This window comes from Petromyzon marinus, chromosome 9, assembly GCF_048934315.1.
Source record: "Petromyzon marinus isolate PM22_M1 ecotype Great Lakes invasive population chromosome 9, UKy_Petmar_22M1.pri1.0, whole genome shotgun sequence".
NCBI lineage: Eukaryota > Metazoa > Chordata > Hyperoartia > Petromyzontiformes > Petromyzontidae > Petromyzon > Petromyzon marinus.
In genome coordinates this window covers 12,517,605-12,542,226 of record NC_133675.1, presented here as the reverse complement: position 1 = coordinate 12,542,226, position 24,622 = coordinate 12,517,605, and the positions used below count along the sequence as shown (strand labels likewise).

General features: G+C 43.5%; 1 protein-coding gene across 2 annotated transcripts in view; it reads left to right on the top strand.

The window, feature by feature from the left end:
• LOC116940505 (disintegrin and metalloproteinase domain-containing protein 9-like) overlaps positions 1-24,622 on the top strand; it is a 43,382-nt gene that overhangs the window by 4,040 nt on the left and 14,720 nt on the right. For both annotated transcript variants that reach the window (XM_032950418.2, XM_032950417.2), the window contains exons 3-15: positions 520-596; positions 869-938; positions 3,651-3,727; positions 11,498-11,675; positions 12,092-12,160; positions 12,826-12,900; positions 14,520-14,698; positions 16,149-16,230; positions 17,932-18,059; positions 19,371-19,551; positions 20,910-20,999; positions 22,544-22,739; positions 23,651-23,756. In XM_032950418.2, the coding sequence (XP_032806309.2) occupies positions 520-596; positions 869-938; positions 3,651-3,727; positions 11,498-11,675; positions 12,092-12,160; positions 12,826-12,900; positions 14,520-14,698; positions 16,149-16,230; positions 17,932-18,059; positions 19,371-19,551; positions 20,910-20,999; positions 22,544-22,739; positions 23,651-23,756 (1,508 nt within the window). The remainder of the gene's footprint in view (positions 1-519; positions 597-868; positions 939-3,650; positions 3,728-11,497; positions 11,676-12,091; positions 12,161-12,825; positions 12,901-14,519; positions 14,699-16,148; positions 16,231-17,931; positions 18,060-19,370; positions 19,552-20,909; positions 21,000-22,543; positions 22,740-23,650; positions 23,757-24,622) is intronic.

The following is a 24,622-nucleotide window of genomic DNA, read 5'->3' as shown; positions in this document are numbered from 1 at the left end:
ATAGGTCTAAGTCTTGTATTGAATATTAAACTCTGCTTTAAATGGTGTTTTATAAGTACATCACAGAAGTTAATTGTTAATGCTTGTGTCCTAACAGTAAACTATCCCCCCCCCCCTCCACACCATTTTATTCTTTCTTTGGTCATGATACTCTTGGGTTTCTTTTTTATTTACAAGCCGCACACATAGTGGGCAGCAGATGGAAGTTGCAGCTAAGTCCATTGTTGAACTGCGGCGCTGCGCTCCCACGTCTTACGCTTCCTCATCTTCCCCATACCGTTACGGTCTGGTCGAATAACCCATCACGACTCCCGTGACGTGAGAGAAGCCGTCATTCAGCGGTCAATTGGCAAAAGGACCGTGCATTTCCACACGCGCAGAGTTAAGCGAACATGACAAATATTAGCAGTGTCCTATTGGGGGTGGTTTGACTCCGCTTATTATTTTCCAATTTAGGAAGGTGTACATTGTGCAATCATTCCACCTGTTGTCCCTGTTCCTTTTGCATCGCGTCCACAGTTCGAGCATCCAGAGAGGCTTGAAATATTCCTGGAGGTGGCTGGACAGGCTGTCCTGCTCCTGCTGGAGAGAAACAAGTGAGCGATCGGATCGCTGTGCACTTGGCACATCGCACTCGCCCACTCTGGACCAGCCTTGGTCAGCCAAAGAACACTATTAGTATAAATGAATGATTTTAGTTTTCACGTCGAATTAATGTTAAATTACACGGCAGTGCTGTACCGTCAATGGATTGCAATACCTTTTGGGAAGTACAATTCTAATATTAGGACACATTTAATATTTTTCTTATATATTGTATGAACTGTGATGTTGCTACTGCGTGTAATATATTATATATTTGTTCCAGACACCTGATACCACCTCATTTTAAAGTTTCGCACAATGGCAGTGCAAGTATGCAAGACCTCAACTACAGAGTAAGCATTGCAAAACAAATTAACTCGGGCGTCATGGATTTATTCAGCACAGACGTTTCGTAGCCTATGCTTTTTTGTTCGTTACAGTACTTACAAGGCATGGACTTCTTTTTTACTAGTAGCAATGAACTTAGGTATATTACATCATATACATTAACGCTGGAAGCCAGTGTTTGTATGGGGTTGGGGAGTTGTTGGCATAATGTAAAGCATCGGGTGGTATTCCAAGGGTTATTTGGTTTGTTGTGGAACTCTGTGTTAAATGTCACAATCTGGCTTAACAGGTTTAACAACATATTCTTAGCTCTTTTGATGAAGTCACTTTGAAGGGAAACAATAAAATATATATGACTTTACCGAAAGAGCTAAGAATATGAATTACTGCAGTCACGAAAGCTTTAAATCGAGGTTTAGCAACGTTTCACGAATTATTTATCGAAGTTTGGGCTGCGTAAGAGTCGCAGTAATTATATCACGTATAGTATTTTCAAGGTCGCCAAGGGAATTCAATTACATTTGGAGAAGCAAGCAAATCAGCTACAAGACCAAACTGAACATCTTAAGAGCATGTGTGTTCAGTACAGCTTTGTATGCTTGCGAGACTCTGACATATAAAAAAAAGAATGACAGGGATAACATATTGGCATTCAGTGTATTGCTACAGAATTATACTGCATCTAATCTGGGCCCAAAGTGTGACTAACGTAGAAGTAATACATAGGTTGCACATAGAAGAAGGCAACTGGATATGATGCAGGCAGTGATGAGAAGGAAACTGGCACCATTAGGAGACATCTGTAGGATGGACAGCAACAGGGAAATTAAATGTTTGGTGTTTGGAATAAGTAATATTAAAAAAAAAACTTTTTTAAAAATACGCTTTTATGAAATGTACTAGTAATGGCAGAACTCCACGACTCCAGGAAATGGCCCTGAAGCTTGCCATAACGTAAGGGGGACCGTGGGCAATTACAGCCAACGTTAGTTGAGCGTGGACAATTAGACCCAAGCCGAAACATAACATATAAAAAATAATGTTTAAAAATATAAATATATATTTTTTTATTTTTTATGATAGAAAATAGTATTGTCATCAGTGATGTAAGCATACCAAGTTTGCAGTCGATACCACATTGGTAAGTGGGTTAAAGTTGAGTTACAAGATTTGAGGATACAACAACGACAACAACAACAACAGACAGAGTGAGTTAAAAGAAAGCGTGTAATAAAGGGAAGGGACCGGAAAGGAAGGAAGACCTCACAGAGAACGGCTTGATGCCGACAATACAATTGTGACGGAAAGATATGCTACTACTTGAGCGTTTTCGCACTAGACAGGGGAAAGTGGAAACATTAAGAAAAGTGCAGAGGATACCTACAGGCTATCTGCCCATGCAGGATAGCCTGTACTATAACCTCTAATGTACTATAATGTGTACTATAACCTCTGGTTATAGTACACATTAGGGTACCTCTGGTTATAGTACACGTTAATATATACAGCATATGTACACTGTTTAAATGTATGTGCAACCAGAGGAATTGTGGTGGCGGTGCCATTTAAGAGTGTACCAATAAAACATGAACATCGTTTAATTAGCGCTGCGTATAACTTCTGGCGAGGTGGTGGTGGTAGTGAACTCTTGAATCTAACCATGCACAGAGTTTTTAGTGTTTGCTCTTGGGTATGCGTGGGGTTTTCCAGGTATATTACTCTGGTTTCCTCCCACATACTGAACACTCATTAACAGGAGTAGCCAAAATTCCACTACAGGGACCCTCTTGAAGCAGTCTTCAGACTCGCTGAAGCTGTTGTAGTTAAATGACAGGACATAGTTCACTTTATTGTTTTACAGCGTTTTAACAATACTGTAGCAGTATTAATGGCTTCACCACCACAGTGGCTCGACAGGTCGCTTGCGTGGGTAAAAATAAGTGATTATAACAGTAAAACATATTGAGAAGGCTGATGCTTCATGCATTAGTCCTCCTCTGCTCATGAAGAGGCAGTATGTTTAGCCGACTCTATCATGTGCTATGACATTTGTTGCTATGGTTTTATTAATACGTGTTGAATCATCGACATCTTTAATATACACCTCAATCTATCCTCAATTATCTATAACAGTAAATCACTTAATGAATACGTCCCGAATCATTGACAACACGTTAAATTATTGTCGCGAATTAAAAATATCACGTTCGTTGCGCATTTTAAATAACTAATGCTGTATATTATACGATTGATAATTAATCGAGGACTTATTCAATCAAAGGATATTAAACGTTAAATTATCAAGCATAAATATGCATAATTTTAATTTGTTGGCGATTATCAACTGATTGTACCTACCAAATCGACAACATTAAATGCATTGCTGTTTTATGTACATTTTATATACACACTTATGTACATTTATGTATATTTTATGTATATTAAATTCTGTTTCGATAGTTTGCGTGAAGCATTGAGGCCACAGGCACACTTCCCCTTAACTAATGATGCCATCTTCATAGCGGCAACTGTCACTGCCATTCACTGTGTGAATTCACAACACGGTGAGCGGAAATTATTCCATCAATTTTTAAATATTACATTTCTCGAAATGTCAAATATTCTTAGCAAACAGGTACGCAGCACGAATGATGGCTGCAGTTGATTCTTAGCAGTTGATTCTTAGCAGTAATGTTGTAATCTCTCCCGTTCCCTAGACACACTGCTTCTACCATGGGAGCGTGGCCGGTCAAAACGAGTTGAGCGTCGCTCTCAGCACTTGTGATGGACTCCGGTAAGTGTTCGACGCTCTTGTTCAGGGCTGTGATGTTTTACAGCTGCCAAGAGAAACGGCATGGAGCGTAACAGAACGTTGCAGCTTCTGTGTACGGTTTTAAATTTTTCTGACACGAAATGTCGTGATGTGAACGTTCGTTACTTGCACATTTTCCTCACGTTTTCTGGAACCTCTTGATCGTGTATTTGCATAGTTTTTGGTTTATGTTTACGTGCGTTTAGTTTCCAACCGTTTCAATGCAACGTTGGTTAGTTGTGCAGTATTCATTAAGGGCTCCGTACACCACATTCTCTGCGACGCTGATGTTTTTTTTGCCATTGTTTTGTTGCTGCTGTGCTCACACGCCATGGCTCTCCCCCCCCCCCCCCCCCCTTTGTAAAATTGCCGGGCAGCCTTGCATCATGGAATCGTCTGCGTAACAGATACAATTTTACTTAAACTCGCGGTAGTAGAGCTTTTGACGCGCGTTGCAGATTTTTGTGGGTTCGAACCCAGCAGGCCACCCTGGTTATCGACGAAGGTATATAACCGTAAGCTACGGTTAGTGGAGATTAAAAATCACGTGACGTCAATTGAAAAGAGTCAGCCATTGTGTGGTGACGCCATGGTCCAAACTATCAAATTAGGATTTCACGTAGCAACATTGCCCCTCTACTGTGAAAAGACTGCAGACTGTGAAACCACCTTCGTGATAGCCTTCTGCTACCACATCAAATATGCTATGTTATTTTGTATCAGTTTCCCGTGACTTTGTATATGTATTTCACGCAGTTTTGTGCTTTGCTGTACTTCCACTACGAATACAATTGTGATGCATAAAATGTTGAACTACAATTATGCAACTTAGGCTGCCATGTCTATAATCATGACATTCTGTAATGCTTATAATGTGCATGCCGTCAGTCACACAACAATTATGACATCGTATAATCACAATGCTATCAATTACTTTGGAAAACGTTAAACAAATAATTGATTGAATGAATGGATAATACCGATTGATTTGTATCTTTAACTATTGGATTTGATATTTAATAAATATGACGTCAGAAAAAATATTTTAGGAAATTTAAAAGATCCGCGATTATCACAATAGGATATACAGTAGACTAAATTATCCGCGCTTATAACAGGGAGGACTGCCGCAGATAATTCAAAATCGCAGGTAATCCAACCATATCCATTTTCCGCAGATCTCAATGCCAAAATGTCTGATATCGGTATACATTATGTTTGAGTCGCACAGATTCGTAAATGAAAACGCACAAAATAAATGATCGGATAAATAACTCGGAATGAAGCACAACTGACGATTTCGATTGTTACTCTTTCGATTTCAAATGAATGCTAACGATGGACCAATCGATGCACGTGCTCAGTGATAACGCTTTCCTGCTCTCGCATAGAACACTCAATCCACTAAATGGACAGCAAGAGGCACGCCAATCATAATCCAACTCCAACCACTGTTGTAAATATATGCAACTACTGTACTGCAGAGGCAATAACGTGGATTTTGGGTTAACTGGAGCACATATTTCTTCGGTTTAAGCATGTGACTTGTAATAAATATTTCCAAGCATAACAATGTATAACTGTTTTTAGATGATTAATTTTGTACCGGAGGGAAAATTCCATGAGTTATTTATTTATGTCAAAATCTTAGGCGTGCGGTTAATCTGCACGCAGAAAATCGAGAGTACTATTTATATATCTCACCCTCGTAAACATCCAGCCTCGGTGTCTGTTCTCAGGTAGCATGCCTGATTATTGTCCATGCACACTTATTATTGTACCTTTTCCTTAGAAGGTGTTTAATGTTCTATATATCATACTTGTAATTTAACATGCGTTACTGCAGTGCTTCTTATACTATAGGAAGTCCTGTTGCCATGATCCCACTCTATTCTTACAAGACCTGTTTATTTAGCCTATGTCACAAGTGAGTCACGATATGAGCTAATGTATACCCAGTACAAAAGAAATGGAGTAACCCACGTGTGTCTGCACACTTAGGTCTGGTCACCTATCACTGGTTTTCTTCACCATTTATTTATTTCATATCATATTTAAAATTGGTGTTTTCTCATGCAGCAAGGGGCTGCAATGTGTATGCATGTTGAACTTCTTTCACGCCGTACGTAGCCAACCTGAGGTGCGGGGTGGGGTGGGGGTGGAGTCAACAAACTGAACACAAAAAATAATTTTCAGAATCAGAAAGGGTTTTATTCGCCATGAAAGTTCGCACAGACAAGGAATTTACTTTGGCAGGAAGGTGCATACATTCAACATATAGTAAACTTAAATCTTAAATAATTGGTATACAAGTCTAACTATACTAAAGGTACAAAGTCTAACTAACACTAAGGGGCTAAAGTATGTAAAATTTTGAATAAATATTGAACATAAAGTAGCTATAAGAGACAATCTAAAAATACAATAAATACAAATATGGTAACATAGTGTAAATATGGCAAGGTGTCATTTTGTAGATAAAATGTTAAAGTCAGTGTAAGCCCTTGGCCTTGTTGAAGAGGCCAGCAGCGGATGGGAAGAAACTGTTTTTGTGGCGTGAGGTTTTGGTCCTGATGGACCGCAGCCTTCTGCCGGAGGGGAGTAGCTGAAACAGAGAGTGTCCAGGGTGGGAGGAATCGGCCACAATCTTCCTTGCTCGCCTCATGGTCCTCGAGATGTGCAGGTCCTTGAGGGTTGGGAGATTGCAGGCAATCACCTTCTCAGCAGTGTGGATGATACACTGCAGTCTGCTCTTGTCATTGGCAGTGGCAGCAGCGTACCAGACGGTTATGGAGGAGGTGAGGATGGATTCAATGATTGCTGTATAGAAGTGCACCATCATTGTCTTTGGCAGGTTGAATTTCTTCAGCTGCTGTAGGAAGTACATCCTCTGTTGAGCTCTCTTGGTGAGGGAGCTGATTTTCAGTTCCCACTTGAGGTCCCGGGATAGAATAGTGCCCAGGAAGTGGAAGGACTCCACAGTTTTGACTGGGGAGTCGCACAGGGTGATGGGGGTGAGTGGGGCTGTATTCTTCCTGAAGTCCACAACCATCTCAACTGTCTTTAGAGCATTTAGCTCTAAGTTGTTCTGGCTACACCAGGTCACCAGGTTGTCAGTTTCTCACCTATATTCAGACTCATCCCCACCAGAGATCAGCCCAATGAGGGTGGTGTCGTCCGCAAACTTCAAGAGTTTGACAGACAGATGATTGGAGGTGCACCTGTTGGTGTACAGGGAGAAGAGCAGTGGGGAAAGGACGCAGCCCTGAGGAGTTCCGGTGCTGATGGACCTGGAGTTGAGATTTGTGTTCCCAGCTTAACGCACTGCTTCCTGTCAGACAGGAAGTCTGTGATCCACCTGCAGGTGGAGTCGGGCACGTTCAGCTGGAAGAGCTTGTCCTGAAGCAGGGCAGGGATGATGGTGTTGAAGGCAGAGCTGAAGTCCACAAACAGGATCCTGGTGTAGGATGCTGGGGAGTCCATATGCTGTAGGGTGAAGTGGAGGGCCATGTTAACTGCGTCGTCCACAGACCTGTTGGCTCTAGGCAAACTGAAGGGGGTCCAGGAGAGGGTGTGTGATGGCTTTGAGGTGTGCCAGGACGAGGCGCTCAAAAGACTTCATTACCACAGAGGTAAGGGCGACTGGTCTATAATAATTTAGTCCTGTTGGCCTTAGCTTTTTGGGCACAGGGATGATGGTGGAGGATTTGAGACAGGCTGGTACATGGCATGTCTCCAGGGAGGTGTTAAAGATGTTGGTGAACACCGGAGACAGCTGGTCAGCGCAGTGCCTGAGGGTGGCTGGAGAGACAGAATCCAGCCCAGCTGCTTTGCGTGGGTTCTGCCTCTTGAAAAGTCTATTAACTTCTCCCTCCTGAAAGGAGAGAGTCGTCTTTGTAGTAGGGGTGGGGGATGGGGCCTCTTGGGTGGGAAGGGGTAGTTCAGGACAGTCATATTGTCTTTCAAATCTGCAGTAGAACTCCTTCAGGTCGTTGGCCAGGCGGGAGTCATTAGTGGTGTGGGGGGCTCTGGGTTTGTAGTTGGTGATCTGCCTGAGCCCTCTCCAGACAGAAGCAGAGTCGTTAGCAGAGAACTGGTGTTTTAGTCTCTCTGAGTACAGTCGTTTAGCCTCTCTCACCGCCTTGCTAAAACTGTTCTTCGACTCCTTGAATCTGTCTCTATCCCCACTCCTAAACGCTTCCTCCTTCTCCAACCTCAACCTTCTGAGCTTTGCTGAGAACCAGGGCTTGTTGTTGTTGAAGTTCACCCTGGTACGTGTTGGAATACAGCAGTCCTCACAGAAGCTGATGTACGACGTCACAGCCTCTGTGAGTTCATCCAGACTATTGGTAGCAGTCGTGAACATATCCCAGTCAGTAAAGTCCAAGCACGCCCGCAAATCCTCCACAACCTCACTGGTCCACTGTTCAGATGTCCTCACAGCAGGTTTACAGAGCTTTAGTTTCTGCCTGTATGCAGGAATCAGGTGGACCATGGCATGGTCAGTGTCCCAGTGCTGCTCGGGGGATGGCGTGGTAGGCTCTACTGACTGTAGTGTAGCAGTGATCCAGAGTGTTCCCTTCTCTGGTAGGGCATTTAATGAATTGTATGTATTTGAGGAGTTCGTGGCTGAGATTACCTTTGTTAAAGTCGCCAAGTACGATAACCAGCGAATCTGGATTTGCTCGCTCCACTCTCAGAATCTGGTCGGCGAGCATGCGTTGGGCCTCTTTAACCTGAGTACCCGGCGGCAAGTAAACTCCGACCAAAATGAGCGACGCTAACTCGCGAGGCGAGTAGAAAGGTTTACAGTTTATAAAAAATGATTCAAGGAGCGGAGAACAGTGTTGCAGAATCACTGTGACATCTACACACCAGCCACTGTTAATGTAAAAACAAATACCACCGCCTTTTGTTTTGCCGGAGAGTGCTATGTCACGATCCGATCTTACAAGATGGAATCCTGCCAGTTTTTCACCATCAGTAGCTGAAGTTCGTCCATTTTGTTGCACAGTGAAGGTACGTTGGAGAGGAAAAAGCTCGGAAGCACTGTTCGGATCCCGCGTCTGCGTAGCCGTACGAGAGCCCCCGACCGTTTACCCCTTGGACGGCGTTTCGCTGCTTGAGCAAAGCCTAGCACGGCTTTGACTAGAATGCCCACTAATTCTGCCGCTGGAAGAAGAAAAGTGGGAAATAAAGCCACAGTAGTTGTTTCCCTGATATTTAAAAGTTCGTCTCTTGTTAGGGAACTCCGAAAATCTTGGCAAAACACTGAATTAACAGACAAAACAAGACAAAACAGGGCGCACCGACCGGCTGAGGCTACCATCATCGGCGCCATCTTCTCACCAGCACGGGTGTGCTGAACAGCAGGCCTCTCACCAGCACGGGTGTGCTGAACAGCAGGCCTCTCACCAGCACGGGTGTGCTGAACAGCAGGCACCTCTCACCAGCACAGGTGTGCTGAACAGCAGGCCTCTCTCACCAGCACTGGTGTGATGAACAGTAGGCCCCTCTCACCAGCACAGGTGTGCTGAACAGCAGGCCCCTCTCACAAACACGTTTGTGCTGAACAGCAGGCACCTCTCACCAGCACGGGTGTGCTGAACAGCAGGCCCCTCTCACCAACACTGGTGTGATGAACAGCAGGCCTCTCTCTCACCAGCACAGGTGATCAAGCAAAACAAGACAAAACCGGACAAAACAAGGTGCACCAACCGGCCAAGGTTGCCATCATCGGCGCCACACATGCAAAGAAAAGCGTTTTCAGTAATCCTCTATATTTACAACCAGTGGCAAAAAATATCTACATTCCTGTCATGAGTCATTTTTATGTATACATGAACCTCTGTTGAATTGGTGCAAAGTTATAGTTATTGTGTTGACCCTGGAGAGCTGACTTCACTTCTGTCGACGTACCAAGGATTCGAATTTGCAAACTTTTCATCGCAAGTGAAGTGCTCTAACCACATGCCTTGGCTGCCAACTAAAACTTATGATCATCAATAAAAAAAATATTGCCACATCATTGGCACCTGTGACTGTTGTGTCACTACTTGCACGCAATCGTTACGTGCTTTGGGCTTGAGTAGACAATGGCTAAATGCGACATCATCCCCTTGCCACTCACAATGTAGTCTTTCATTACAGGAAAATTCTTGGGTGATGTGGTGTCAAACGTCGCGAATCCTTATTATTCGTGGCGTTACCTACAAAGTTGCTCTACATATCCATGGATGACGGGATCAAGTTTGTCATGCGCATACTCGGATAGGAAGCAAATCTGAAATGAAATCGAATTTCTTTATAATTGCTTTTTTGTGTTTAGTTTGTTGTCTTTTCCCCCGCACCTCCGATTAGCGCGGTTGGATACGTACGGTGCGAAATACGTTCTCGATACCTACATACAAACTGTTGCGCAATGCAGAATGGGGGAAAATGCAGATAATTGCAGATAATGGGAATGAAAGGGGGCCTTGCAATCGGAGCTTTTGCAGAACCCTACAGTTTTATTGGATACGAGGAAGTCGCGGGTAAGAAGGTCGTGGATGAGAGTTCTTCGATAGTGTTAACGCCACTCATCTGGCGAGTTTGTTCTTCTCATTGATGTGGTCTAGTAGGGTGGCTTTTGACCACATCACCCGCGATGCACCACAGCTTAGAAGCTCAACAGGATTTTGAGTTTGGATAGTGCTTGGCTCCGTGACCCTTCATGCATAAAACAAGTGCTGTGGGATGCTGTATGGCTGCGTTTTCAGTAGTTGTCAGTGCCGCAAAATCCATTGTTATGCTGACATTCTATGCTCCCCGTCTTGGAACCAACCCATCCTGAGCATCGTGGTGAAGTATGGTCAAATAACTGCCGCAACCCGCACGTCGTGGGGAGGACCTCGTACGTTGTTGAAGGAACAGAATGGCTGTACATGTACACGAGGGTTAAAGTTTTGTATTCACCGCGGTTCGGAATATACGCCTGTGGAACCGAACTGTCACGGATCACTGCATATATAGTAGATCACCAAGGAGAGCTGCTCTGTATCTGCTAACTCTACTCTTATTGCACGCTCGACGTTTGCATTAAATAATGATGAATTTAAACCAGTGCTTCTTTACCTGGGGCACATGTACTCCCTGGGGGTGCAAGATGCCCTCTCTGGGGGTGCGTGGCATAGCCAAATCTTTTGAGAAGGTAAATCATCGAAGCACAAATTAAGCGTGGGCACGTAAGTACAACTACTTTTTTCTTCTAAAACATAATATTATGTTTTATTTGTATTATTTTATTTCCATTCTACGTGACTTTACCGAAAGAACCAAGAAGATGAATCCCTGCAGTCACGAAAGCTTTAAGTCGAAATACAACTTCTTTGTTTCATCAAACCCATGTATTTATTAACATACTGTTTTTTGTTATGATTGAGAACCAAAGGGGGGTGCACGGCTGTAGTAAGGGTGAAGAACCACTGATTTGAACAGTGTTCATCAACCGCATGAAAACATCATACTTATAGCTGATGTACACGTCCAGCATTTTACTGTTTAAGGCGAACCAATGTGGGAAAAATACAAAGCCCTTACAGTAAATAAACTATACGTACTGTGCAGTGTTAATCCAAAAAAGCATTACAATAATTCAGCGTTCACTGACACACCTTTTGTTGTTTTGAAGTTGTCTTTTCCTGCTATCGCTGGTACTCCTCGCCGTTTTCGTGGTATAACCTGGTGGTGTTGTTGCTGGTGTTGTCGATGTAGGGGTCGGTTTCTGTGGCATGGGGTAAGCTACGCCATTGAGCCGCTGGAAGGGTCAATGCGGGGAGAGCACCTCGTGTATAAGCTGGAGGACTTGAATACCGGCGGTTTGGGCTGCGGGGTCGTCCATGAAAATGTCACCCATTTTGAAGACTTGCCCTCTCTTCCAATTGTGCTTCGGGTAAATGCCCTGCATTTTTTACATTTATTTCACGGCAACGCTGACATCATGTACGGCTGTTATAACATACACGGTCGGCTTGTTTTTCTGTGCAGTGTTTGCAAAGTCGTTGGTGTCGTTTCTCACACACACTGTACCAGTTGTCTTATTGTTTGTTGTAAGCTTTTGATCTCTCAAACCCATTGCGTGGCGTGGTGGAGTCGATTTGGTTTTATCGTGCGAATGATGTATTTTTCAGCAGAGTTCGTAGAGTCTCACAACATTTTCACGTCATTAAGTAGAGATTTACGATATATACAAAGTGCAAGTATTATACTTTAAAATATACATTTAAATCCTGAATGAATAAAGTGCTGCTTGCTTCGTTCACGGAAGAGTGGCACCATTGCTCATTTCTCCACTTTGCCATTTTACAGAAGAAACGTGCCATCCTAAATGATACAACCAGGTGGGTAGAGTTCGTCCTGGTGGTGGGTGCCACCCTGGTGAGTCATCTACATGGGGCACATGCGAGCGCACGCACAAGCACCATACGTTTTATTTTATCGTGTGTTGTTCGGCATAATGTCCAAAGTTTCGCACCGGGTCATGTTCCTGGCTAAAGCTGAGGCCGTAGCAATATTTCGTGCAGATATGATTACGTCACGTAATTTTTTCGTGACATGAGTGCTTTACAAAATGTTTGGGGATATTGCTTTGGCAGTGGTGCACAAGCACGGATAACAACAGACTCAATGCATTCATAAATAATAATATTGCCAGAAAAGGAAAAGTATGTAATAGGCCATTTTTTGGGCCCTTCATAACACATAAATGAACTGCTATGATTAATGGCCATTCCGAGAAACGGGGCTTATTATATTTTTCTTCTAAAGGCAGCATTACTTTTCCTTTTAAGGCAGTGTAGTTGGCGTTAGTCCTGTGCAGTTTGTGAAGCCTAAGAACATCAGTTTTGATGGCAAGCCGCATATCTAGCGACTATTGTAGTTGCACCGTATGCACAATGCAAGTTTGGTTTATATAAAAAAATGTACAAAAATCAATTACAATACTACACACTGCACACACCGTACTGTCTTGATAAAATGTCTGAAATGCAAAAATTTTGTTAAGCATCATTATGCTGACAAGGATATATGTTTGTTTGCAGTATAAAAACAGATATAACAGCAACAGGAGCAGTATGGTCACAGACGTGGCCGCCATTGTGAACTTGGTGGACTTGGTGAGTATTCAGGACTGCAATGCAGCAGCTTCTGCTGGGCCCGGGGGTTCAATGTTATTGCTCTGCTTATATGTTTACACTGGTTGCACGTTCATATTCTTAGTGTTAGTTCTTACACCTGAAGACGACCGTTTGAGTTATGGTCGAAACGTCGTGAGAATTTTTTTATTGTTTTATATATTTTTTATTATTTTGTTGTTTCTCTTCAACGTGACTTTACCGAAAAAACTAAGAATATGAATTACTGCAGTCACGAAAGCTTTAAATCAAAATTTGGTTGCACGTTGTTAGAGATGTACAGGCCTTCATAATGCATATTTGTGCAACAGTCAAGAACACACTCCGGATACTCTTTAGAACGGTGCTTCGCAGCCGGCAAAGTCCCAGGTCAGCCGCGGCAATTTCAGAATTGATGACGATTGCTTGCGTTGCGATCGAAACGTCGTGATATTTTTATTTCTATCGACATGACTTTACCGAAAGACCCAAAGAATGTGAATTCCTGCAGTCACGAAAGCATTAAGTCAAGATTTACAGGAGAGAAATTAACCACAAGGTGCCACCTCCCGTCCTCCCCTCTTCATTGGTCCGGCACAGCATGGGAGACAGCCCGTCAGCACCCACCCCCGGACATGGAGACACACACACACAGACATGGAGATATACACGCACAATGACACGCAGACACAGTTATGAATGCACTCGCTCACAGGCACGGAGACACAGACACAACACGGGGATACGGAGGTGCAAAGAGAGAGACGCCGCAAACACAAATTCACTCGCAGACACTGAAACATAGACAGAGAGACTCAAAACAGAGAGGAGTACACAGACACAGAGATACGGAGACGCACAGAGACAACATTAACAATTGGCGTTCGCCACCAAGTGACTGACTTCACGGTGCTTGTGCCAGGCTAGGTGTTTATAAGACCACGTGAAGTGTGAAAAAGCTCTTTACCAGGTCACGGTAAAGAGGTAATCGACAACGCATTCCCACCCACCTGGGCCCACACAGACACACGGGGACACACAGACACAACTACACTTGTGCAATTGGGAGAATTCTTGTCACGGGTTTTGGCAGCGCCACTTCATTTCCTTGTTCTTGGGTTCGTGATTTCTCTCTCGGCTACAACACATTCCCACCCACCTCAGCCGACAGTGATTTTATTTATTTCGGTCTGCTGCAAAGACCGAGGAAGCTTGGAAGTAATTTAATGAAAAAAGCTTGAAGGACTGCTTTCGAGCGTATGGCTTTTAAGAGTTCAATATTAATCTGAGAAAGTGTATGATTATATGAAGTTAAATCTCTTTATATCCTTCATCATGATCACGTTAATTTATATCAAGTATGTTGGTTAAAGGCCACGTCTAAATTGCATGCATCATAATTGCTTTGTAGCTGCTTTTTTGTATCCAGCAAGAGCATTGTTTGTGTAGGTGGCTATCCAAGGGATGGCAACCTTTTTATAGTCCCCGTCACAATGAGAATCTCGAGGAAGGTGCACAGATAATAGAAAGCACAGATAATAGAACATTAGAAAAGTGGATTTTGATGATGATGATGGTGATAGAAAAGGACAACATTTAACATTTTGGAATTTCACCGACAGGACTACAAAACCATAAACATCCGCGTGGTGCTGGTCGGACTTCATTTAATGACGACGGAAGAGCAGGCATTGGTGGTTCAGGACGGTGATGCTGCTGGTTCGGTTGTTGGGAAGTTTGCCAAGTGGCGGCAGACGAACTACAACATCCTGGGACGGCACGACTGTGGACATCTCTTGACGTGAGTGGCACACGGCAGTAGCACGTAATATGGAGTGCCCCAGGTGTGTCAGTGTATCCGGGTGGTGTGTTTACTGTGGAGTCCTTTTTTGAGTGGCGTGGTACGGAGTGGTTATTAGTTCTATGCTTCAGGGAAGATTGATGTGGCGTTAATATTTGAGGATTTGGGAAGGAAAGGGTGTGGTCGGTGCTGCAGCCAGCGCTGCTGTGTTATTTGCATGGCTTGTAGTTGCTCTGGTAAAAAGAGTGCGGTGTTGTGTGATTTGTACCATTCTGGTGCACATCATCTCACGTGGAAATCCACGAGGTAAGAACACCCGTGTTGCACTTGGCACAAATGTTTTCCCGAGGTTATGTTATTAAGCTGCAGCCACTGATGACATGTGCACTGTAGATTTTTATTTTAAAGACCGACTTCCTTCCCTTTTAAACCATTGCTTGCATTTAAAAACATGACTGCGGGTGTAACTATATGGTTCATCTGTCGTGCCTGTGCCATGTGAGCACAGAAAAGCAGAAGTCGGCAGCATTTATTAATATGCTATTGAGTAGTGGTGTATTGATGCATCAATTAATTGATTATTTTGGTTCTTTTTAGGCAATAAGTTAATAAAATTATTTATCTTAGAATCGGTGTAAATGTATTTATCTAACTTTTATGTAAATGACTTAGTAACGTTACATTTAGGCTGCTGGCATGAAACAATATATTACAAACAACATGGAGACAAATTTTTATTTAAAGCTTTCGTGACTGCAGTAATTCATATTCTTAGTTTTTTCGGTAAAGTCACGTTGAAGAGCAACAACAAAATAATAAAATATATATAAAACAATAAAAAAATTCTCACGACGTTTCGACCATAACTCAAACGGTCGTCTTCAGGTGTGTTGGTTCGCATAAATGTATTTTTAAACGGCGCATTTATTTATTTTTACAAAAACGTTAGCGCCACGCGCAACGATTTGGCAGTTTACCCAGGACTAGTCCATCTATATTCTGAAAAGAGGAGGGGGGAGATGAAACTGGGTAAACTGCCAAATCGTTGCGCGTGGCGCTAACGTTTTTTATAAATAAATAAATGCGCCGTTTAAAAATACATTTATGCGAACCAACACACCTGAAGACGACCGTTTGAGTTATGGTCGAAACGTCGTGAGAATTTTTTTTATTGTTTTATATATATTTTATTATTTTGTTGTTTCTCTTCAACGTGACTTTACCGAAAAAACTAAGAACATGGAGACAAGCGAGTAAATACAAGCGAGGCGAACGACTGTTACATTCTTTAATTAAATTGTGGCCCTGAATTTCGACAGCTCGTCACATTTGCTGTGCTGGTGAAGGGCTATACCGCTAATATCAAGGTCTCCTTTCATCTCGAGTCTGTGGATATTTGAGAATTGGTGCTGTCTGTACAGTACAGTTACCCATTTATTTTTCCTTACAGCTGGGAATCGTATGGAGCAATTGTGGGGATGGCATATGTGGGAACAATCTGCTCCAGAAGTTCTTCTGCTGGTATCGCCTCGGTAAATATCACTTCTGCGGACCACACGCCTGCTCGCTGGTGTCTTCATTTCCACCGGATGGTCTTACTCTTCTGTGCAATTCAAGGAAAGTTCCTTCTGACTGCTCACATTGTTCTACCTACAACATCCTTTTCCTTCCTGTTCCACACTTCACTTCCATATCTCCCTGCACAACGTTTGTAGTTGTTCCAGCTGAGCATCTTATGCCTCGCATAGTACCACCACTTCTGATCAGGCAGGGTGGTGCAATGGTAACACGTGTTTCCTTACAGCAAGAATTCCCTCGGTTCGATTCCCAACTGTTTTTTGTGTAGAGATTGTAAATTCTCCCTCTACGATGTAACTGATATTGGCCAAACATCCCGATGTAAAACAATTACTTTCAATTAACTCGCATTATAATTACACACGGCAAAATCGCCCCTACTGTGAAAACTATGTATGACCCTCCTGAAAAATAGTATTGAGATTCAATTAGGCTCTCATGGTTAAAGAAACAGTATCTAAATAAATAAATAATTGCAACCTGACCTTATCAGTAATTCCTATCTGTATTTATTATCAGTTGTCCTCCCTGATGTATGTAGGATTTCTCTAGGCACTCTGGTTTTATCTTGTTTGCATAAATGCCAAATATTTAATTGTCTATGCGTCCCAAATGGTATTTTAGTGAAGGCTGAGTTGAGAATCATTGAGGTTTTCCTTAAGAAGCAAATAATTTGTTTACCCTGAATTTATCAAATTCTGCTGCCAACTGTTACATCCATAATCGTGCAGCTGTGAGCTCTAACATGGGTTCAAATTTCCCTCTATCCACGAGGGTACATCGCTACCCTGCATTGCGAAGCTTCCCTAAATGTCCCTTGAAGTCATCAGCTGCATTGGCTTTCATTTGCCTCGTCATATTTGCTCTAAGACCATCGCAGTCTTCAAAACAAGTTTCTTTTCACGGCAAATGTTAATTTCTAAGGTGAAAACATAAAGGTGCAGCCCTGAAATTGCTTCGCTGGCAGAGGGTCCTCCACTACACGTAGCTCTCAAGGATGTTTGGTCCACTCTTCCACGCTGTCCAGAAGTCACGGAAGAGGTGGAATTACCCATACCCCACCGCGCATGACGTGCTGAGAAGACTAAGCTGTAGTGAGTGCTCATTTGTACTGCCGGGTGGACAGAGGTCGAGTGAACTTTAAGAAACTTGCCCATTTGTTTAAACTGCCGCACTGGGAGATGGACTCGAACCCCGTGGCCTCTGGATTGCAGGTCCAGTGTGTCCTAACCACCCTGGAACAAAATTTATTAACCAAAAACAAGAAGGTGGCTGACATTCGTGATTTTTGTTTTGTTTGGTTTAGTTGGACATTGTTGCATTCACTTGATGTTGTCATGGAGATGGTGCCTGTGTCTTATGTCCACCTTTTTATGACCATCTCAATGGGGATCGCGTTTCTTAGTACAGGTAAAGTGGGAGAGCAGGGAATAATGACGCAACAGCAATTTTGATTTCGATCGTTCTTTCAAACTTTAACAAAATTATTTTGCAGACTTCTTTTGAAGTTGGATCTCACGTTTTCTTCTGGACTATAAAATCAACTCATGTGATTGTTTAAATATTAGAAAATGAAACTCTTTTGCTCATTTCATTCGTTTTTGGATGTACGAAACAGTATTTTTTTCAAGAATGTTTACCTGGTTTCTTTTTAGATGCCGACACGGCAAATTCCATCCGTGGCAGCTGTGGTGGCTCATGAAATGGGTCACAACTTGGGGATGAGCCACGACCGATCGCCCTGTCAATGCAGCACCCCCTGCATCATGAACGCTGGCTTGGTGTAAGCGATGCGATTGTGGTCTTACGCGCGGTGCCACCAGCCCCGGAGTGTGACTTTGTGCAACGGGGACGCGCATAAACCCTCAAGGATGGGACGGGGGTGGGGGGGGGTGTGATACCACACAGCCCAGTCAATGTTAACAGAATGAATAATGATTTGGGCTGAATTTTCCTATTTTGTAATGACAGAGGTCAGCAACAGACTTGTAACTTGAAAGAACATTAAATATTTATTTACAGCGTAACGCAGAGAAATGTAACGGACTTAAAACATGAGATAGATTTACGCAGAGACATCGTCGCGAAGGTTATATATTTCCACTACACTCATTGTACAAATTTATTCATACAGTGATCACTGACACGATCCGGACATAGATATTGGATGACCACTCCAGTGGCCAACACTCGCGGACCTTCGCTTACTTTTTTGTAAACTAAAAAGTGCTTGGTTGCTATCCTCCAAGAACATGGAATTCCCTCCTGTGCACATTTTGTTTACCCCATTGTGCGTTTTTTTGTGTTGCCCTGCCCTTCCCAGATATTTGCATGTATGAAATGTATGGCTGTAGGCCGAGTTGGCTGTGTGCTTGCCTGTCAGGTGTGTATGTGTGTAGGAACCCGCCACCAACAGCGTTCAGTCAGTGCAGGCTGTGTGCTTGCCCGTCACGTGTGTATGTGTGTAGGAACCCGCCACCAACAGCATTCAGTCAGTGCAGGCTGTGTGCTTGCCCGTCACGTGTGTATGTGTGTAGGAACCCGCCACCAACAGCATTCAGTCAGTGCAGGCTGTGTGCTTGGCCCGTCACGTGTGTATGTGTGTAGGAACCCGCCACCAACAGCGTTCGGTCAGTGCAGGCTGTGTGCTTGGCCCGTCACGTGTGTATGTGTGTAGGAACCCGCCACCAACAGCGTTCAGTCAGTGCAGGCTGTGTGCTTGCCCGTCACGTGTGTATGTGTGTAGGAACCTGCCACCAACAGCGTTCAGTCAGTGCAGGCTGTGTGCTTGCCCGTCACGTGTGTATGTGTGTAGGAACCCGCCACCAACAGCATTCAGTCAGTGCAGGCTGTGTGCTTGGCCCGTCACGTGTGTATGTGTGTAGGAACCCGCCACCAACAGCGTTCGGTCAGTGCAGGCTGTGTGCTTGGCCCGTCACGTGTGTATGTGTGTAGGAACCTGCCACCAACAGCGTTCAGTCAGTGCAGGCTGTGTGCTTGCCCATCACGTGTGTATGTGTGTAGGAACCTGCCACCAACAGCGTTCAGTCAGTGCAGGCTGTGTGCTTGGCCCGTCACGTGTGTATGTGTGTAGGAACCCGCCACCAACAGCGTTCAGTCAGTGCAGCACCGACGACTTTGAGAACCTGATTTTGGTGCAGCACGGTGGTTCCTGCCTTCTCAACGTGCCCACCCCCAACGAGGAATTCCGGCAGCCTGTTTGCGGAGACAGCATTGTAGACAAAGGCGAGGACTGTGACTGCGGGTCGCCGCAGGTGGGCCGTGCGTGCATGGGTATCGATGGATCAGTGTGTATGTGCCACTTTATTTGAGGGACTGCTGAGTGGTCTTATCTTATATAAGTCCGATTGATCAATCCTTGCCCAGGATTGATAAATCGGACTTATATAATTCATACATGCATATTTTATTAGTTTAGTGACTTGCTTACTGTTTCTCTATTTTGCACTCCCATAAATTTTTTTTAGTTGTTTGCAGTTGTAACTTGCTGACCCGCCCATTCTGGACGTCTGTGAAAAAGAGCTTCATAGCTCATCGGATTTCTCCAGTCTAAATCAAGATTCGGAATTTAGGGTAGGGGCGAGTCTGTGGTATCTACGTCTCCCATAGACACAGATACCTGATGCCTGTAGCATGGGTGGTGCCGCTTTTATGCTTCTACCAGCTCACTAATGGCGTACTGTGCGATGGAAAGTGGGTTGGGGGGGGGTAAACTCAGGAGTGGAGCGTAGTGTACAGAGGTGACGTCCCGCACTCGTTCTGCACTCTCATACTCACCCCCTCCTCTTATTCCGTCATTTCCACTAAACCCATTGGCAGATAAGTTTTGTGAATGTAGGGGCAAAAGACTTGGCCTCAAGTGTGTTAGGTGGGGGGGGGGGGCTATAGTCTCGCATCCTTACTTTTGCTGCTCCTCTTATGGTCCTTCATATGTTTATTGCACTTGGCAAAATGTAAGCGTAAAACCATTTCTTGGGAATGGTTCGGGATGTGATTCCACGTTTAAACGTTTAAGGGCCTGAATTGACGTCGTGTTTGTTTTCATGCAAATCGGCCAAAGTCGTCGGTGTCTCAGTTTTTGGTGTGATTCACGATGTGGAATGGGTGATGTCCCAGTTTAAAAAAAAAAAACACAGCTTATCGGTAGTCACTGGATGGCCAAACGGTAATTGAGGCAGAGCGTGCTGGCAATCACCTGGAGGTGAGAAATTATATTTATCAACACCATTGGAAGATGGAAATGGTGACGATAACAATAAAGTAGTAGATGTTGAAGAGGATGAAATAGACCGTGATATTTGATGATCGTGGTTATAATGATAACACAATGGAAGCGATAAATGCACACGTGAATTTGCGCGCAGTATGTCACCATCTCGGTGTTTCCTGCGGAAGCCAAACCCCAGAAACGTGACTGACGCATTTGCACATGGTGTCAACAAGTTTCTGTCATAACCTACTTTATAACTAAATTTTTGTAATACTTTTTTAATCATTGAGAATCTCCCCAAATCTATGATGATGCGTGTAAATGGTATTCTCAACAACATTAAGTTATGACATTTTCACTCGGATATGCATCGTCATTTATTTTTGCATATATTTTTTTTAGGAATGTAACAATCCCTGCTGTGAAGCAAGCACTTGTAGGCTTAAGGTCAACGCTGAGTGTGCCTATGGCTTGTGCTGCAAGGAATGCAAGGTAAGGGGAAATTCTGAGTGTGCTTATCACTTATGTTGGAGCAAATGCACAGCATGTACAGCATACAAGAGAACTCCTCTTATCCGTGGCCCTTGTACCAACGGCAGCTATAGGGTCCGCTAAAGCTCAATAATCTGCGGCCCTATTACTTCCTATTATGTGCGGGTTGTCTGCAATTTTACCACAATGCAGAGCAAAGCGGATTCCTAATGTTCACGGCAAAGTACTCCCAATACCCACGGGTTGTCTGCGAACATAACAAAGATGGCAGTGATCGTAAGCTGTTGCACGGGCGACATTTGTAATGATCACGGGACAACGTAGATGCGCAGATACAAATACACTCGGAGACACGGAGACACACATGGAGACACAGAAACTGACGTGGAGACACAAAGACACCGACACATGGAGGCAGACAAAGACAGAAAGACATGAATAGTGGCGAAACGTTCCAGTAGTGGGTTTGGGCATAGCACGTCGGTGACTACTAACACTGGAAGTCCACGAGCTATCGGAGATAGAGACAGAACACGTGTCTTTGAAATGCTATGTTTAAAAATGAACGCAAAATACTTTGTGCTTCAACAGCTCCCACTGTGCTTTAGTATTACAATCGGTTGTTGAACGGAAAAGAGAAGTCACGCAGCGCATGTATTCGTTTTAGTTATTATATTAAGTTTCACTGAACTGGTAGACGAAAAACTCCCCGAATACAGTGAACCTGTTACCCACAACTCCTATTCTCCATGTGACGATGAAAGGCAACGTTTTCTCAATACCCCTTTGCTATCTTTCCACGGCCACTTTTTGAACTGAGAGTTCTGCTTGCCCAGGTCCAGTTAGAAGCAGTACTAGGGCTGGTTATTGAGTCCACAACTCCACGAGCCATGAGGTGTAAGCAGCTTTGCGTGATAAGGGTACCCAGTGACCTTGCCAGCTCATGCCTTTTGATAGTCACCGTAGTTACATAAAAAATTACACGGCAGACATTCGATTTCACGATAAGACGTCAGTATTTTTTTGCCCCTCGTTTTTACAAATTTTTAAGCCGCGTCAGTCAGCCCCGGAATACACAGCCTCGGCACGCATCCACAACTGTGTGGTTCAAACTGACACACAAGGAAACCATGATTCTGTGCGCCGTGTCTCCGAGCCTGCGATCAAACAATGATTTTTACGTTTAGTGAAAATTGTGCCCGTGAGTTTTTATTCAGATCATACTTTTTAGGAGCACTGTGCCTTCAACTTAGGTTATAAAGTGTTAATGCATTAGCTTTGTCTCTCCATCCGAGTGAAACTTTATTGTGTTGATATCAACACAAAAGGTTGCGTTGATGGCAGGGACTTTTTTTTTTAAATATAAAATGGCCAAAATTATCAAAGGGTTTCTCGTAACTTGTAATACACAAACCATACCAAAAAGTCATATTTAGCAGTACGGCTTCCGTACTTATTATTAAAAACTTAAGAGGACAAGCACACGCTGGAATATGTTGCAATAAACTATGCGTATACATTATTTACTTTGTTGTTCCATCCAGATCATGGGCCAAGGCGAGAGTTGCCGCCCATCAGTGGGAGCCTGCGACCTGCCCGAGTACTGCAATGGCTCCTCGCAGTTCTGTTACACGGACACCTTCATACAGAATGGATACCCGTGTCAAAACAGTTCCGCCTACTGCTACAACGGTGTCTGTCTCACGTTGGACTACCAGTGCCGGAGCATCTGGGGAGGCAGTACGTATTCGGTGGCGAGATGTTAACTACCTCACCAGCTATACGGGAGGCCGTGGGCTCGATCCCGACCCTGTGACGCCTGTATATTTGGAGTTTGCATGTTCTAGATTTAAAGCTTTCGTGACTGCAAGGATCCATACTCTTTGGTTCTATTCGGTAAAGTCACGTAGGTAAAAAATAAAACCACAAAAATCACGACGTTTCGGCCACAGCACAAGCGGCCTTCATCAGGTGAAGGGGTCAGGCTGTCTCGAGGACAGCGCTGGAGTGAAACACAGCCACGCAGCTCTTAAATTCCCTTTTCACACCATCAATAGGTAACCCCCCCCCCCCCCCCCCCGCACCAACCGGCATGTGCACCCGCATGTACACCTCTATGCTAAGTCGGCCAATCAAATGCTAATTTTTATGCTAATTCCTTTGTCAAGGTACCTTGTTTCCTCGCACACAGCTTAAAGGTCGCGGTCTGAGCGTGGCTGTGTTTCACTCCAGCGCTGTCCTCGAGACAGTCTGATCCCTTCACCTGATGAAGGCCGCTTGTGTTGTGGCCGAAACGTCGTGATTTTTGTGGTTTTATTTTTTACTGGCTAGAAATTCCCACATGACAAGCCATTTTGTTTGAGTTATCATTTGTGGCCAAGCCACTTCTGAAAAAGAGCTACATATCGCAGTGGGCTTTACCTGGTAAAAGAAAAAAATAGTTTAAATAGTTTGTTTAATAATCCTTGTTATCTCTCCTCTTCACGTTATTTGGCTTTAGTCATTTAATGGGTTGTGTAGTGCTATTTTCCAGTTGGGTGAAGCTTGGTTTTCAGATGTGAATATGTAGGGAATGATCTACATTGTATGACTGCATTCCACATGTGTATTGTTGTACTAAGAATTGTCAATCCCATTTATCGTTTTGGCAGATGCTGTTTCGGGATCGGATAATTGCTATCTTATTGTGAACACTAAAGGAAATGAATTTGGCAACTGTGGCCAAGGAGCAAACGGATATATAACCTGCACCACAGCGTAAGTATTGCAAGTGTGATCTCTGTATGCAGAAAACAAACTAAACTGAGTGTCAAGCCTGATTTAGGTGGGTCCTGTATTGGGATATTTGACCATTTATTTTAAAGCAGTGTTTTACGTGTTAATTATGTATAGGTCCACGCACGATGCAGAAGATTGATTTTTTTAGGTAGCAGTTTATTTGTGATTTAAAGTATTTTTTCGAATATTTTAGTAACTGGTGAAAGACTGAAGATTGGTCTATAATTGTTAGGGTATAATTTAGTGCCATTTTCATATACTGGACGAATCAGAGCAGATTTACATTCTCGTGGAAATGTACCTTCGGTAAGTGACCGCTTGAAAATATGTGCAAAGGGGATTTATGGATGAGATCTGCTACAGCCACAAGTGCAAATGCAGGTAAGTCATCTTCTCCCATGGATGACGATGATGTCCTATGTCCTAGTTGATACGAGCTTCTGTAGTACATCCAGTTCAGATTTGGGACTAAACGAGAAGTAGGGATGATGACTTTGGCTAACATTTTTAGGGTTCATTTGTAATCGATAGCCAACCAATTAACACAGTTGGCTATGTACGGTGTGAAAAAAAGTTATACATGCATACCAGGGGAAAGAAGTGATTGATGTGAATGGCAGTATATTTGAATACATTTTATTTTGCTTTGTTTTGCCAAAGATATGTCCTACTGATCCAAAAATATGAATTAAGTCCATTAAAACAAACAATATATTCCAGCAACCCATCGTTTGTATATATATATTTTAAAAATGGTACCTAAAAATAGTTTTGGTGAAATAATTTGGAAGAACCTCGGCAAGGAGGCCCATCTGAGGTGTGGCACCGCACAGCGCTTAGATTTT